General features: G+C 36.9%; 1 protein-coding gene across 1 annotated transcript in view; it reads right to left on the reverse strand.

Annotated features, from left to right (window-relative positions):
- Positions 1–18,870, reverse strand: part of GLIS1 (GLIS family zinc finger 1) — a 94,127-nt gene that overhangs the window by 21,985 nt on the left and 53,272 nt on the right. Inside the window, exon 5 of the mRNA XM_072419671.1 lies at positions 1,723–1,884. Coding sequence (XP_072275772.1) covers positions 1,723–1,884 — 162 coding nt within the window. The remainder of the gene's footprint in view (positions 1–1,722; positions 1,885–18,870) is intronic.

The following is an 18,870-nucleotide window of genomic DNA, read 5'->3' on the forward strand; positions in this document are numbered from 1 at the left end:
CAGCACTTTATAAATTCATCTGTATCTTCTCGTACACCTGCAAAGTCACACAAATATCTATTGATTCTGCCAATGATGTACAGGTAGTCCCCAGGTTATATAGGGACTGGATGTTTGTTCTTATGTTGAATTTGTATGTAAGTGGGAACAGGTACATTATTTTAATAAATGCAATTAGGACAGATGTTTTTCTTAACATATAATTACGCAGCGTGGTGTCAGTTACTGTATAAAATCCTCACTGTGAGTTAATCACCAACAAAGCAAAAAAAATAATAAATAAAAACTTTATTGAGCCTAGACATTCATCAGCTTCTGGAGCAAGCGGTGCTTTGATATGCAAAAAGAAAAAACTGCAGAGTTTGTCTTGATCAATAAGGAATTACAAGATGTTGCAGAAAATCTCATTGATTAAGATCACCCACAACCTCAGCTGTGTTTAGCAAAAGATTTTTGCTGCAAGACATGTAAACCACCCCCTCCCCCATCAAGCCTCCTTCCTGCACACAAGGGAGCAGAGAATCCCGTTCTAGCTAGGAGTCCTTTGTATGTCGGATGTCCTTAACTCAGGGACTACCTGTACACTTAATGTGGTTTCCTGTGATAAAGGGCAACAATGCTGCACTGCTTCCAACTGTAAAGTGGAGTTGCCACTCTCTTCTGTTTGAACTGCAGTGAGATAAAAACATATTGCAGGGGCATGGCTATCACCAATATCACTACTGATTCACGACCCTGCAGGTTGTCAATTTGCACCTGGTCATTCCTTGTCCCACTTTCTAGATTGACAGCACAGCCTCTGTTGCTGAAACCGTCCCAATGTGATCTGCAATGTCTTTAAGGGAGAGCATATGAGATGCACATTATTAGGACTCATGGGAGGCAGTGCCTGGGTGGGGGAGCACGTGAGACACAAATGAAGAAGGTTTTTGAAGAAAGGAGTTTCTTTACTTCATGACGTTTGTGTGTCACAAAACACTTGTTTAGACTGTCTTCAAGGATCCTTCAGCTATAATTTTTCTTTATTTACAAGGCTGTAAATTTTGAGCTTTGGCTCATTTTGGAAGAATGTGCCTTTTTTTTGCACAGCACTGAAAACTTGTGGTGGGTGAAGAGATAATGACCAGTCTTCCAATGCGTTTGCTATTTAATGGTCTATGATCAAAAGGTTACAGAAGCGTTTTATAGCTTTAGATCATTTAAAGCTGTTGTCCAGATAGAATAATTGCAGCAACTGCCAGAGATAAGCTTGTACTATTTTCACTTTGATTGCCTTTGGCTAAATTCCCCCTAGTAAATTTGGAAATGCTGCCAGCTGTTTTAGCGTCAGCGTTTCATGTTGAGGAGATCCGTCATCCCAGCCAGCTACCTGTGCACTGGGTAAGTGGTCTCCATCAATAACGGCCAGGTGGTTAATAATAATAATAATATTACCAATAAATATTATTATTATTATTATTATTCATATCTCAGACAATGCAATCTGCGCTGGCTGCTAAAGCACAGTCAATTACAACCCCTGTAAAGAATTTAAAGTTTTTCATCCTATCTTAAAAAAATATTCTGCATATATTATCAAACTAATAAAAAAAAATTGCAGTAGCCATATGAACTTCATGTCACCTGTATATCTAAAGGAATCGGACAAAAAACTAATTTGACTGTCACTGTGTTGCATTCCCACCATCACCATCATCATTTCCTCTCTGTGTCCCCTCTTACTGTGTCCTGATGAGTCCTTTGATGCTTCGCTCTGTCGCTGGAGTTACTAAACGCTTTTTGGCAGCCGGGGTGCTGGCACAGGTATGGACGTTCCCCTGTGTGACTTCGCAGGTGAATCTTCAGGTTCTCTAGCCTTGAAAATGCTTTGTTGCAGCCTTCAAACTGTAATAACAGCAGAGGACACTCATTAGAACACACATGGCATTTCATAGACAAAGGGATAGAATTCAGGATCTGTATTGTATTTCATGTATACCTGTACTGACATAAGTAAGATGGCATTGCCCAGAAAGCTTTGAAGCCATTGAATTGGCATAATAGCCATAACACCAGTATCTATAAAGGAGGCTCAGTTATGGCTTCCACTGTGTCTCTTTTAAGACAGGTTTCCTTTAACGGGAATTAGATATAAGTATTTTTTAACAGTATAAGTATTATAAAAGTATTTTATTTATTATCCCAATAAATGATTTGTTCACTTAGTCCTACAGCTACATTTACAGCAAATGTTGGTTATGTTACACATTATGGAATGGATAATTGAACAGTTATTATAACCAAGAAGTAATGGAGAATTAAAGAATATCTAAACCCCATCAATAAAATCTCATATAAACTATGATATGCTAATCTAATTCAAGATTTAAATCTGCAACCTTTAAAAAAATATTACGTTACCATGAAGATCCCTGTTTGAGCACCTCCTGTTACAGAGTGACAGCACTCTCTGTCTTCTAATTGTATTCCTGCATTAATACCTTGTGACAATGCGTGGATGAAAGTTTTGTACATTATGCAAGTATAGTCCTTTGTTGTATCCATTTGCAAACCCTCTCCAAAGTTTTGTACAGACTTTAATATTCTTTAGCGCTGTCATATCCTATGGGGTAAAACTGAACAGCACTACGTAAATAATCAGGAAATATTGTTTCCAATGACAGCACAATAAAGAGTGGTTTACAGAGTGCTGTTCAGTTCTATAGAGAGAGGAGGAGGGAAGAAGCAGAAGGCACTCTGCTGCACCCCCCTTCATAAGATATGACAGCAGTTATCACCGCTCTGCTGTTTCTTGATCCATTGTGGCGGATCATTAAACATTATCAGGGGACCTTTGTGCAAAAGCTAGATTTTCACCAATCATAACACTGCATCAAAAAAAAAAAATATTGTCTGCTACTTGGTCTAATCCATGTGTCCTATTCTAAATCAAGTGCGCTGAATCCAAATTTGAAGTCCGATTCTGCCTAGGATGTCAGGATCTTAAGGTAATTACAGGTATAGACGCGATTAGCTACTTTCTCTTGTTCCGCAGTTACTATGTAATCTCTATACATAACTAACGTTTGCCTCATAGTTCCATGACATTACAAAAACGTTGTTTTATGTTGCAACAACATATACAATTACCGTATTTTTTGCCGTATAAGACGCTCCGGAATATAAGACGCACCCAATTTTAAAGGAGGAAAATCTAGAAAAAAAGATTCTGAAAGATTATTCCCCTTCTGATCACTCATGTTGAATGTGGCATCAAATTGCAGATTTGGGGACAAACAAAAATGTCTGCTTTCACTTTAGCATCTGTTATACCTTTTCCAAACTTGTCCTTCAGATACTGAAAACCCATACCATCACGATCCATTACAACTGCAACGTTTTTCATTATTCCAAATTTATTATGAAGTGGCAGAAGTTAAACTTTCTCTGGATCAATGAATGATTTATGCATCACGCTGTACTGGTCAACAGTGTGTTCAGCTCTGGGTGGCCATTCTTTCACTTTGTAATGGTTGCTGTCATCACGACTGTTCCACAGGCACAGAAAGCACATATATTTTGTATATTCCAATTTCAGGCCAAGAAGGAGTGCCACCACCTTCAGGTCACCACAAATGTTCCACTTGTGTTCTGAATAGTTAATCAATTTCAAAATAACCTCCGAGGATTCGTATGTCTCTTTCATTCCCTCAGCATGAGCAAGAGGAACATGGTGATTTTCGTTACCTTAATGCAGCAATACAACATTCAAACTTTGCTCGAGTCTATGAACAATCTCCACTGCTCTGGTATGTATTCGCAACCTAACTCCATCATCAGACCACTCACGTCGGTACAGAAGCAAATGTCGTTTTCCAGCTTGTAATAATCTGTAAACTTTGTGTGAGGATCACGAAAGTGTGAAGTTCTTTCCTTTTTGTAGCAAATTCCACTCCTTTAATCTGGAGTATAACAGTTCAGACTTCTCTTTTGACAAGGCAGGTCCCTTACTAGATCCTAATCTGATTGGCTTATAAAATGTGGCTTACCCTCTTCAAATTGGGGTTCATAACATTCACCAACATCAACATCATCCTCCTGTTCCTCATCCGACATGTCACTGACAGTAACAACAGATGTAGGAGGGACTGGCACTGGATTCTCTGCATCATGTGGCGCTGGCTTCAGAGCAGATTCACAATCAGGATAGACAATGATTTGATTTAGTCTTAGAAAACCCAGCAATTTTACTCATACAGAAGTAGCAGTCCGAGTGATGGTCTTTTGGCTCACGCCAAACCATAGGCACAGCAAAAGGCATTTTATTCCTTTTCCTATTCAACCATTGTGTTAGGCCAATGTAACACACCTGAAGGCAGATATGAGGTGCCCATCTTTTATCTTGATCTCCAATTTCACATCCCAGTAATACTTGTAAGCAAATCCCACCCTCTTACATAGGTTCTTGCATTGATGTACAAATGTAGCAAAAATTGTACAGTTTATTAACACAGCTGCGCCTACTCATCTTTAGCTCAAAACAGACTCCCCATGGCCTAGCTGTACTATCCAATAAGATGGTTTCACACTAGAGACAAGTCCTTGGTCCATCTCGCTTTATATACCTATTTCTGACGTCAGCTTACTGACTTGCCCAGCCGCTGCTTGAACATGCATACCTGCAGGGGGCGTGATTCAGCTGAGGTGGCAGCAGGCATAGGGGTAGCTGCAACTGTTATAATGTTCCTATGTAAAAATACATTACCCAATTAGCGACAATTTGAACAGCTATAGCACACCTATAACCTAAAATTTGTATGTGATAGGCAAATTCTGAGTTCAGATTTGGAATCAGCACACTTGAAATAATGTAAATCACATGTGTTATTCCAAGTAGCAAAACCGTTGTTGTGCAGTGTAATCATTCGTCTCAGATGACAATCATCTAGTTTATATACATAGATTTAGAAATGTGCAGTCCATGCTGGAATGCATGTGTGTAGACAGGGAGTGACAAATTAAGTAGGCTATTCATCCTCCCCATTTTTCACTCAAGATTCAAAAACATTCATCTGTGTAAATTTAAAAACATTGATAATAGGATCACTAAATTTCATTGAGTATGAATTGTAATTTTCCATTTCCAGTCCTGGTAATCTTTAGTTCTATTCTGGGCATCACAACATGAAAGACCATAAATCCCATAAAGACCGTGAAGACAAATGAAGGAACTGCTCAAAGCATCAACAGGACAAATCATTTAGCATCAAAGAAAAAGTGCCAAAATCTTCATCAGGTACTCGCCCTCCATCTAAATAGCCATTATTTTTTCTACCTCTATTCCAGCTCTAAATTAAAGACTTTTGAAATAAATTATCACATCTCTTCTTCTTTATCTCTCCTCACCATTCCCTAAAATGAAGTTAGGCTCTTCTTTTAAACTGGAATGAAAATGCCTTTTTCTTGAATCGAAAACTTCTGGGAAAATGAAAGGGATCTGATCATTGTGCTCTCAATTACACAGCGTAATGGGAAAAAAGAAGTGTTTGTTCCAAAATATTAAATGGTCTAAACTTGAAATGATTAAAATGCAATAATGTACAAGCATCCATGGCATTTTTTTATAAATCAGTCCCCTTCCACCAGCTACATAAGCACAAGATGCCTGGGTTCTTGTCCTTGCTGTGATAAATGTCTGGTTTTATATTTTACTTTTAGTAAACTGTTATTGGGATCAAGCTACGGTGGGTATATGAATGCCTCCCAACTTTCGGAAATATGGACACTTTTTAACTTAAAAGGTTAAGGCAAATGTATTGCCCTCAACATGCCTGTTTGTAGACCATAACAAAAATAAAAAAGGCCTGGTTAAGCTGCTTTATTTTACTTCTATTCCTTTAAATGAGCTTTTTTACAATAACAAATTAAATTATTAGGAGGCTGGGTTTACTGTAAAAATATCTTTTAAATATTAAAAAATTGAATTTTATAGAGGTGTTTGTATTCATCTAACGAGGGACAGCTGAGGAGGAATAAGGGACAGTCCCTCTAAATCGGGGACAATTTGTAAGGTTTATATTTGAAGTTTGTATGGTGTATATAGGAATGAAGAAACATCATACAGGAAAAAATATTCAACGCCTAGTCAACTCAAATCAAACTCTTTAAAGTGCGTCTAAAGTCCCATTTGTTTTAAGAGCAGAGGAGAATATCTAAACCTTTAGGAAGTTTTCGTGTCCTCTTTCCTTGAATCCATGCTGTGGAAACACAGCAAGAAGCAGGAGAAGGGAATTCATCCCCAGAACAGGTATTCCCATTGAAAGATTTCTCCTCTATTTCTCTACCTTTGACAAAACACAACCACTTATACTTGTTATTATTCTTTTATGCTAGCTTCAGAATACTGAGCAATGCTTTGTCCAAACTTAGAGTTTGGGTTAGAAACCGTACACAGGTCACATGGCCATTCTCATAATCCCTGTGCATATTCACCCTGCCCTGTACAAAGGTTATCCCATTAGCCCTATCCTCATATGACTTCCCTTTATCCTTACACCTTGTCTACATAGAATATATACCTGTGCTACCCATTGCACACACACAAGGGTTGCTACAGTAGCACTTTACGGCACCAAGCAAGGCAGCTGTAGCCACTCAAAATACGAATGGAGAAGGGAAAGTGTTTTTAAGAATGAAATGCTGGGCAAAGCCAGGCTTGACAAGCAGGGGACTCAACAAATAAAAGTGCTGATATCAACATGTTCTTACATAAAGGGTTTAGTAGCACTTTAAATACACTTTAAGAATAGGAATTGCAACAACTAGTAGGTGCTAATCAAAAAGGAAAGCTCTGACATCATCAGCATTTAAATTACGGCGATGGGGGGAGAATTGTTGAACAACAGCAAACATCAAGATAATCGGCCACCCCCCGTACCCCCCTTCCGGCACCCCCATTAATCCTTAGCCTATCCTACCTTTCTAACCCCATCCAAACCCCCCTTTTTTTGTTATGTCTCAATGTGTGGTGATATTTTACTATACTACTGCTGTTCTCAACTATTTCCATGCTCTCTAAAATTTAAATCGTTCTTGTTTGTCTGTACCCTGGTTAATTGAAAGATAAATAAAAAATGTTAAAAAAAAAAGATGATCAGCCAAGAGTTGCATGGTTAGTAAATCAAGGCAATGATTAAACAAGGTAGCAGGGTAGGAAAAAAATGTCTTTCACAAGACCATAAATCCCATAAAGACCGTGAAGACAAATGAAGGAACTGCTCAAAGCATCAACAGGACAAATCATTTAGCATCAAAGAAAAAGTGCCAAAGTCTTCATAAGCTACTCCCCACTGCATCTAAATAGCCATTATTTCTTCTACCTCTATTCCAGCTCTAAATTAAAGACTTTTGAAATAAATGATCACATCTCTTCTTCTTTATCTCTCCTCTCCATTCCCTGAAATGAAGTTATGCTCTTCTTCTAAACTAGAATAAAAATGCCTTTTTCTTGAATAGAAGACTTCTGGGAAAATGAAAGGGATCTGATCATTCTGCTCTCAATTACACAGCGTAATGACAAAAAAGTGTTTGTTCCAAAATGTTAAATGGTCTAAACTTGAAATGATTAAAATGCAATAATGTACAGGCATCCATGGCATTTTTATAAATCAGTCCCCTTCCACCAGCTACAAGAAGCACAAGATGCCTGGGTTCTTGTCATTGCTGTGATAAATGTCTGGTTTTATATTTTACTTTTATCGACTGTTATTTGGATATATAAATGGGTTTATGAATGCCTCCCATCTTTCGGAAATATGGACACTTTTTAACTCAAAAGATAAAGGCAAATGTATAACCCCCAACATGCCCCTGTTTGCAGACCATAACAAAAATGACTGGTCAATCTGCTTTATTTAATTTCTATTCCTTTAAATTAGCTTTTTACAATAACATTAAATTATTAAAAGGGCTGGGTTTACTGCAGAATAACATCTTTTAAATATTCGGTTTGGTTATTTAAATGTATTGTTGTTTGTGATTATCACTTTCTGACATATTACTTGTATACCACTTGACTATGTACTCACCAATACTATTATTACCTGTACTTACTGAATCTATTTATTTGTTATATATATAGAAACTGCAAATAAACTTCTGGTCATTCTTGTTATACGTACAACACCCCTGAAGAAGCCCAGATTGGGTGAAACTCGTTGGGTAATAGACTTACGCATACAACATAATTACCAAGGATTTGTAGATTCTGGTTAGAAGTCGAGTGCCCCTATAGAGCCAAGCTGGTAATGACCAAGAGCCAAGTCTTAGGTCATACCAAACTGTTTGAATTTGTTGAAATGTACTACATGATTTTAATATAAATTCAATTGAAATCATTTGCCTACAAAAACCCTACTTTTCGTTCTATTTGTTCATTTTGATTATTCTTAGGGTTGGCAAATGGGCTAGGTCTAAAGGCCTACATCCATTATATTCTCACCAGATAAACACACCTTTGATTCTGTTTTCAATCTTTTATAATATTACAAAAAACAATTTTTTTAAAGGTGTATATATCCACCCATAAAGAGGAACAGCTGAGGAGGACAATTTGTAAGGTTTATATTTGAAAAGTTTGTATGGTGTATATAGGAATGGAGAAACATCATACAGGAAAAATATTCAACACCTAGTCAACTCAAATCTAACACTTAAAGTGTGTCTAAAGTCCCATTTGTTTTAAGAGCAGAGGAGAATATTTAATCCTTTACGAGGTTTTCGCGTCCTCTTTGACATTTTCCTTGAATCCATGCTGTGGAAACCCAGCAAGAAGTAGGAGAAGGGAATTCATCCCCAGAACAGGTATTCCCATTGAAAGATTTCTCCTCTATTTCTCTACCTTTGCAAAACACAACCACTTATACTTGTTATTATTCTTTTATGCTAGCTTCAGAATACTGAGCAATGCTTTGTCCAAACTTAGAGTTGGGGTTAGAAACCGTACACAGGTCACATGGCCATTCTCATAATCCTTGTGCATATTCACCCTGCCCTGTACAAAGGTTGTCCCATCATCCCTGCACATGTGTGCCCCATCCTCATATGACTTCTCTTTATCCTTACACCTTGTCTACATAGAATATATACCTGTGCTACCCATTGCACACACAAGGGTGGCTACAGTAGCACTTGATGGCACCAAGCAAGGCAGCTGTAGCCACTCAAAATACGAATGGAGAAGGGAAAGTGTTTTTAGGAATGAAATGCTGGGCAATACCAGGCTTGACAAGCCAGAGACACAACAAATAAAAGTGCTGATATCAACATGTTCTTACATAAAGGGTTTAGTAGCACTTTAAATACACTTTAGGAATAGGAATTGCAACAACCAGTAGGTGCTAATTACAAAGGAAAGCTCTGACATCATCAGCATTTGAATTACGGCGATGGGGAGAGAATTATTTAACAACAGCATCAAGATCATCATCCAACCCCCGTACCCCCCTTCCAGCACCCCCATTAATCCTTAGTCTATCCTACCTTTCTATCCCCATCCCACCCCCCCTTTTTTTGTTGTATCCTAATGTGTGGTGATATTTTACTATACTAATGCTGTTCTCAATTATTTCCATGCTCTCTAAAATTTAAATCGTTCTTGTTTGTCTGTACCCTGGTTACGAAAGATAAATAAAAAATGTTAAAAAAAAAAAAAGATGATCAGCCAAGAGTTGCATGGTTAGTAAATCAAGGCAATGATTAAACAAGGTAGCAGGGTAGGAAAAAAATGTCTTTCACAAGTCTTAAACAAGCACATCTAACTTGTTTGTAATATGGCAAGTTGCACATATTTTTACACTCATATTTGCCTTTTGCTTCATAGCTTTATAAATGTATATATCTTTATATATAGTTATTTATAAATGTATATATATTTATTTATATAATTAAATAGAACAACACTCGCACACAGCTCACAATTGGCAGTTCCCGATAAAATGGGCACAGAGCAGAAGACAGACAACTCAACATTATAACATAGAAAGGGAGTACAGAAGTAAAATAAGTTTTCTTTACCCTGGTAAAACCTTTTAAATAAGCTTGTAAATTGTTAATGAAGTTGGATAATTGGCTTATTTACAGTATTCTATTATTGTGTTTCTTCTGGAGCAGCTCATTAATAAAAATTGTACAGCATTAACTGAGCCCTGCCAGACACGTGGGTAAGAACTGATTTCTATATTAATAATGTAAAAATAAACCATTTAGGCATTTACAGTTTTATAACAGCCCCATAAGGATTACCTTTTTTTATATATTAGTTTCCAACAGTTTTGAAACTTAGTGTAAATGTACCGTGTCTCTTTGTATAATTATTCTCTTTAGAACTAAAATTTTACATTTTTCTAGTTGAATAAATATGAAATAACTGCAGGTTTAGAAATAATAATAAATATAATTTGAAAAATATAAATTATTTATGAACAGCATTTAAAAGCAATGCAAATTTCCAGCAAATATTCTTGTTTAACATTTAATTTAAAATAGAATTTCTAATTCTGAGATGTATTGTTCTTGCTATAAAATAATTGATGACATCTCCATTCATAGCACTCATTCCATTATTTTATTTTTTATACTACCAGGAGCTATTTGTTCTACAAAGAAAAAAAGCCTTTCAATTATTTCTAACAGCAGACAGAATGGTCACGCCCTGACTTTCTTTCTTCATTTTCCATTCTCTCTCTTTTTTCCTTCTCTTGCCCTGGCCTTCTTTTATTCTTCAGCTTTATTGATTTAGTCATTTCTTACCTTGGGTGTCCTGCCTGCCAGACAAGAATAATTTCTATTGGCTGTCAGGAGAGGACTCCTTTTCTGAATGGGGCAAAAGAGAGTGGGCAGAGACCGGCCAATGTAGAGGGCATTTAAGTAGTCCATCGGTGATCCCCCATAATGAAACGTGGAACCCAAATTACAGGTTTAGGCGAGTACATTTTCCTTCTAGGCAACTTAGACCTGATTTGATTTAATGGCATAGTTAGGCTGGGAGGTATAGGCACATTTAGAATTTTGCCCCAAAATTAGCAATAACCCCCTTACACCCCTTTCAAACAAATTGTAAAACTGACTTTATATATGATTTGGTTACCCAACAAATACGTATAGAGGGTAGGTGAAAGACCATGTCCAAACTTTTTGATTATATAGGGCCGCACAGTGGTTAGCACTTATCCTTTGCAGCGCCAGGTCCCAGGTTCGAATCCCGACCAGGACACTATCTTCGTGGAGTTTGCAGGTTCTCCCCGTGTTTGTGTGGGTTTCCTCCTGGGTACTCCAGTTTCCTCCCACATTCCAAAAACATTTAGCAGTTAGGTTGATTGGCTTCCCCCAAAAAATTGACCCTAGGCCGTGTTAAAGACAAATGACTATGGTAGGGACAATAGATTGTAAGCTCCTTTGAGGGACAGCTTGTGATATGACTATGGACTATATTTCTATATACAGTGCTGCGTAATATGTTGGCGCTTTTATAAATACTGTGTAATAATAATTTAGTGTATCAGTAGACAGTGGGAACATTTTAATTATTTGCAGAATCTTCATAAAAGTATGTAAACAGTTCAGGGCCTTCTTTATTAGTAAAGCCATTATGCTTCAGAAACTGTCATAGATTATTCATGGTTAAAGCTTATTTAATAAATACAGATTTCATACAAATAATGTAGCAAATTAAAACAGTTTGTTTACTTTCCATTGACGTCTTATAGCATTTAGTACTACATGAGAAGAAATGTGTAATATGGAATATACTTAGTACACTATGTTACACTGGCAGAGTTAACGCATTTTTTAGAACGGTTTTCCTGGTGCCTACCCAGCTGATGATGGAAAGAAATTATGTGACTAATAAGTATAAAATGAAAAAAAAATGCGGGTTAATTGATGATACATATCGACATCCGCAGCATAGGAATAAGTTGTGTGCGTTTATCGATTTAACGAATTACGATGGGCTGTTACAATTGTTTAGGAAAAAAAAAATACGTCTAGTTACCCTAATATTTTTTATTACCTACCTGTATTAGTTAAAGCCCCGACTTCTATCCGTACCCTAAGTTAAATCTGCACCCCAGCAGCTGCAAGCATTGCAATGTCTGATGAGTAGAATGCTTGCTGCCCAATGACAACCACTGGAGTTCCTCCCACCAGCCTGTACTTCCTCTAGTAAAAATACCACAAATATTATTAATATTTTTATTAATATTATTATTAATAATAACAATAAACATTATTTATATAGCGCCAACATATTACACAGCGCTGTACACTAATACTAGTATTTTTGAAGTTAAAAAGAAAAAATTCCAAACTTTGTCTCTAAAGTATTTAAAATACTAAAAATGATATTTGTGTCCAAAGTATTGCAGATTTATTTACTAAAGAAAATAAAATTTACACACCCAAATTTTTTAAACATGACAAAAATCAAAGAATAAAAAAAAATATAACAATAAAAAAGATTAAATACCATTAGGGAGTAGGGTAGATAATTAGGGTTGATTAGGGTTAACTATAGACTATTATGAGGTTAAATAGGAGAAAAAATTGATTTCATATTTGTAAAGTTGATTTACCACATGTGCACATGATCACAAGTGCAGAACAAAGGTCACCTCCTGATCTTTATATGAACTGAACAATACTATTATATTGTACTTATGAATCACTCATTTGAATAAATTCTTAAATAAACTGCTTACAAGTATTTATGTTCAGACATTCTATTTTTTTTACAGCAATAGCTGCTGCCGCTTGGCAAGACCCAGCTGTAAATTTGACAGCTGGGAATAGCTAATAAGTGTCGCAGTGGTGCAGCAGTACAGAAAATGAGTGGAAAGTGCTTGCAACATATGTCCTGTCTACACATTTCTTCCTTCTGTAGCAAGCCTAAGGTCCACAACTGGTTAATATACAAATAACATATGGGATTGAAATGGAATTTATTCTCTTCTGCTAGGACCTATTGATTAGTTTCACAATATAAATGTATCCAGCTTTTCTGGCTAATTAAGGTAATACAAACCACCTTAATCTGCTTGCTCTTAGCAGGACTTTCATGTATATACTTAAGAAAATAGTAGAACATATACATATCAATTACCTGTGTAGATACGTTATTAATAAAAAAATGTTTTAATGTACATAGATGTGTATGATAGACATATGCTCAACTTTCGTTTTTAAACTGTGCTTTCTTAACAGCTTTTATCACACACACATGCACACACATATATATATGTATAGGGTTTTGTTTTATTTTGTATTTTATAGCTAAAGTTTTTATAATATCTCCCCAGATTAGCTATCAGTACCCAACTACTTACCTGATTCTACACATGCCCAAATTTTTACATTTGATATTCTATGCCAGTGGTAGCCAACCTTTCGGACCTCACAGACCACTAAATCCACGGGATCCAGACCACTCATGTGCGGGGCGCTGTGTGTCTCTAAGAGTTGGCGGGTTCTGTCCATACGGGGGACAGAGCAGCCGATCACCAAAATTTTGGTGACCACTGTTCTATACCTTTTACATACCAGTTATTATTATGTACTGATCACAATCAGTATTCTTCTTAACCCTGATGAAGAGGGATCCCATTAAACCCTGAAACATGTTGTTTTTTTATGAACATAAAATTGAATATAGATTTTCAATTGCTTGGTCCAAAATTGTACTGAGCTATACTGGCAATAAATAGGTTAAAAAAGCTGCAGCGGTGCTTTGGGACCACCATGGAAAATTCAAACCTTACAGAAGCTGGAAATATGGTCATAATCCCTTTTAATTAATCTAATCACAATATTTAACTAGTGGGGCTCCCAGTGAAGCAACTAATTAAGTCCTCTGCCATCAGTCCGTGTTTTGATTAAGTGATGCAGCCCTGGCCATTACAAACCTAACACAAGATATACAATGAGTGTATACATTACGTCAGCCCCAAACAAAGCTTCTATTCAGTACTAAGCCAGCCACTGCCCTTTCACAGTTTTCTGTGGGTTTCATTTAGGTATTAACAAATTATCTTTTTACTGTGGGTGGTTTGCAGACAAGCCATAATGGCTAAGTACACTTAGGATCTGCACCAACTACATGACTGATAATGACTATAATGTTTACAGGAATTCTGCAAATGATCTAACTTCTCCCTATAGTAGATAAAGTTTTTGGAAAAAAAATTAATTGCATATTTTCTTTCCACTTACTCTTCGGGCAACACAATTTAGGAACATGTATCTCATTTGGCTTGATGAAAAGCAATAAACTAAACGCTAAAACTAAACTTCATTAAAAAATGTCTTTGTGGTTACACATGGGTGCCCGAGGTTTACATTTTGGTTTTATAATCACTGAAAGGGGTTTGAACCATCCGCTATGATATCCAAAATGAAAAAGAAGTGTTGGCTTTAGATAAACTTTACATTTGTTTTACATTTTTTTAAACATTCATGATTTAAACGATAGAGGATTAACATTGACAATGACTTCCGAGATGTATAACAGCAATAGAACACAATAAAAAGCCACAACAAGAAAATAATGTGCCAGCTTCTTTAAGCAATTATAAGAACTTTATAGTTCAGTGAGCTTGCAGTGGGCAGAACCTATATATGGTGCTTTTGTTTATGACTACAAATCCCTTATTAAGTAAACAAATGCCATCCCTTTATTTTACCAATTTAGATTTTTGAAAACGCAAGGAGCATAAGAGAAGGAATTGAAGAAGAGGAAGTAAAGGATAAGAAGTGAGAGAAGAGGAGAAACAAAGTCTATTAACATATCACTAACTGTCCCTCAAAGGGATTCACAATCTAATGTCATAGTCATTATATGTATTGTGTAAAGACAATTCTTGAAGGAAGAACATACAAACTCCTTGCAGGTAGTGTCCTGGCTGGGATTTGAACCTGTGACCTTGTGCCGCAAAGCCACCACCACAGTGCTACCCCCTGAGCCACCATGCTGCCCTCTGATCATGTTTTTATGTCACACAATACAATACCTATTTTGGTGACCTATGAAGGATGAAGCTGCACTATATTCCAAAATTGTGTGCCTTCCCTAGCACATTAAGGTGCCACCCAAATCACATATGCTAAAAATCCATCTGTTGGAAACATGCTTAGTAGAAGTCACAGGAGGTTTTCTAGTGATAAAATAAAAGATTTCATGTTTTCAACAATTTTAATACTATTAGAAAAGTTAGGTTGCCAATGCTGTTTTGAGTGATAATGTCATTCAACTACCTTGGAGAAGAAGCAAGGGGATTTCTTGAACTTCTGAGCAGCCTATGTCTGGATACCAACATTAACAGAGAGCTATCCTTTCCCTAATCTATCCCAAATTTTAGACTGCAGCCAGCAATCTACAGCCTTCCTAAAAGTTCCTTTTTTAAATCTGATTTAAGCTTTGGAGGGAGAAACCAGAAAATTCAGGCCTCAGCTGCTCCCTGGCTGCCACGCCACAACCCGAATTGGGGGAAAAGCTGCCCAAAAGAGGTAATAGTACAGAATACAATTCCAGCAAGGGACCCAACCCTTTCCCACTTCTTTCAAAGTTAGTTCAGGGTGGATTTCCGCTTTCAGTAAATGTTACTAAAAGCCCTCTTAATAGACGTTAGTTGAAATTTATTGCTGGAGTAAATGACATGGACTGGCTGTATTTAACGTGTAAATGTATTGTGCAATGGGCTCACAGTAGCTTGTTACTGCAGCAATGTGTACATAGCATGCAATGCACTTCGTGCGTATGCTGTCATTACATCATCGTTAAGTCAACCCCCCCACCCCCCCATAGTCCTCTCATAAAGTCCGTGACTTGGAAAGGATTCCCAGAGGCAATATATTTTGAGCTGTAGGGGCTGGTACCCTCCAGATGTAGTCATTCCACACAGCACAAGGTAGTAATTATTTGCAGGCCAAGGTGAGATTTACAGTTAGGAAAGCTGAGACAATGTTACATTTGGATTCTATTTTCATTCTCTGAACCATGAGTGATCAGTATTTATGGCTGATGTGCAATGCGTTATTATGTACTCTATGAGCTCTCAGCACAGTATGTGCTGTTGGGCATGCACCACATGTTATTCGTTATATGTATACGCTCTTTGATTTCTACTTTTTATTTTCAACACTTCATACATATTATTTATTATACGAGCTCTGAGCAAAACAAATAAATAATGTAAACAGTACTAAAAAAACAAAAAAACAAAAACAAATTATATTAAAGAAAGCAAATGGATAATTTACTAACCACAGGGCAACCGAGGGCTTATCTATGCCATTACCCCTCCTACAAAACCTTCATCATAGCAGCAAATATAAGGCAGCATGCAACCCTTTAGGTCTACCAGTGCAAAAGATAACTATTCAGCCTCCTTGTGCATATGAGAAGATCTCCTTACTAATTATATACATTTCATTTACTAGAGAAAAGAGAACTAAATAAAACCCGGAGTGTCTTAACAATGATATTGTCCTTTGCAAATTTAGAGTAAAATCTACTTGTGTTTAGAAAAGCAAATTAATGTATAAACCCTCAGATAGTTCTAACCTAAATTAAAAAAAAAAAGTTTATTAGTACATCTGTAAGTTAAAAGTCTGACAACACAGAATAATGGGACTCAATGAAAACTAATATTGTCAATAAACCAAAACAGTGACATGAGAATCACAAGGTAATGAATTTATTATTACAATTTATCATCATATATAAACTAAAAGAAATGTCATTAAAACCAGGAATGTACAGTCTATGAAAGTGTTATTTAAACTATGGCTCAGGTTCTAAAATAGGTAGCAGACTGGTTTGAGATGGGTTGATACATGATATATCAATGGCAAATGATGGAACATTGTTGATCTACTATTTAAACTGGACATGAACTCAACATTTTCACTTTACATAAAAGGGTAGACAACCCTCATATGTAAAGGATAATGTTATTGATTTTGAGCAAAATAAAGGGTGCAACACTGTCCCTTTCAGTCTTGATCACCGCATATCCCGGGAGGCACTGCGCATGCGCGGAAGGGGCATTTTTTCCACTAAGGGAAAAGAGATGCCAATTTCATGCATGGGCATGAGATCACATCGGGCTATGTCACCTTGATCTCGCACCTGTGCAGTAAGAGATCAGGTGACTTAATAAGAACACAAGAAGACGGAAGAGAAGATTGAAGATGACAGTGCCGGCGCTTCCTCCGCAGACGTATTCTAGGACGACGCGGGACCGGATCGAGGGAATCCAGCGCTATCGAGGAATCTGAAGATTTAAAGGTAAGCGTATTTTTTTTATTTAGATTTAGTTCCGATTTAAGAAGATTTTTGCTGAGTTTTGATTACACGTTACTAAAGTTTGAACAGGAACAGAAGTATTTGATCTATGTGGAAAACTTCTTGGTAATAAAGGCCTTAAATCTAGCAAGCTAAAAAGGAATTTAGAAAAAAAGGAATGAATGTTAAAGTGACAGAAATGGTGAATGGATGTTATATATATATATATATATATAAAACAGCCACCCAACATGTACCATGTAATACTAAAAGATATTTTTGGTCCTATCTTTGCTCCCATCAGAGATAATGGCCTTGATTTAATAAAGCACTCCAAGGCTGGAGAGAATACACTTTCACCAGTGAAGCTGGGTGATCCATCAAACCTGGGATGGATCTGATCCAGCATTCAAAGCATTTGCTAAGAAATAGCAAATGACATTAAATAAATCCATTCCAGGTTTGCTGGATCACACGGCTTCACTGATGAAAGTGTATTCTCTCCAGCTTTGGAGAGCTTTAATAAATCAGGTCCATTGTCTGCAGGAAGCTGGAAGCGAAAATAACTTTCTTCACTAGAAACGCAGACACCTATGAACACCTGTCAGAGTTCCAACCCCAATCCTCAACTTAAAACACGTGCTTTAACATGAATTTCCTTAAGTATGCAGTGATCGCTGTTTGACAAATTTACTATGCTCATCAACACCGACCAATCTCCATTCAGACAAGTGAATGTCGAAGTGAGCACCGCCAGGGTGATGGAGGTTACTCCATTTCCATACACGAGCACATTCAGTTCACTTATTTCTGCTGTCTCAGACAATCAAAATTCCAATTGTCTGGAACACTGAATCTAAGAAAGCAGGAAAATTAATCTTCAAACGTGAAGGTCTTAGAGGCATTGCCTCATTATTATCCTTGGACCATTTTCTGATTATTATGCAGATAAAGCTCCAATGCAATAAAACTAAAACAACACCCGCTAAGTATGAAACATAACAGGATATTGCAGGGAGATTAGACGGCTTCCTCTTACTACTGAATGTCCCAAGCTGGCCATAGAGCCAAGGCCCGGTCTAATAGTCATATTAAGGGAATGGGGAGCAGAGGGATCTGGAAGCTACCAAGGAGCAAGGGAATCCTTGTACACACACAAGAGGAGGAGGAGGGGAATAATTGATAGCAGATGGAAGGATGTGCTGTTACCACCAGGCTTACCTTCGGATCACTTTGTAGAACCATCATAAAAGGATTATCTGGCATTTTATAAGACAACTTCTTACAATATAAATGTCTCATTTGTTTCCTGTTTTCAAGTTGCCCAAATTCCTTTGTCTATTAAAACACATAAACCGTCTGTCATTGGATGACTATTGCCTCCGTTGGACTCCGGTCTTTTTATTGGGATGATTTAGATGCCACCTTTCCATTGAGAGAAACCTGTCCATTAAATGTGAATGATTAAAGGAAAGAGAAAACAGGGCCAGTGATAATAGCTCAAAGAAAAAGGGCTTACAAAGTAATTACAGCTTGCAGAACATTCCACTTAG

Source organism: Pyxicephalus adspersus, chromosome 8, assembly GCF_032062135.1.
Source record: "Pyxicephalus adspersus chromosome 8, UCB_Pads_2.0, whole genome shotgun sequence".
NCBI lineage: Eukaryota > Metazoa > Chordata > Amphibia > Anura > Pyxicephalidae > Pyxicephalus > Pyxicephalus adspersus.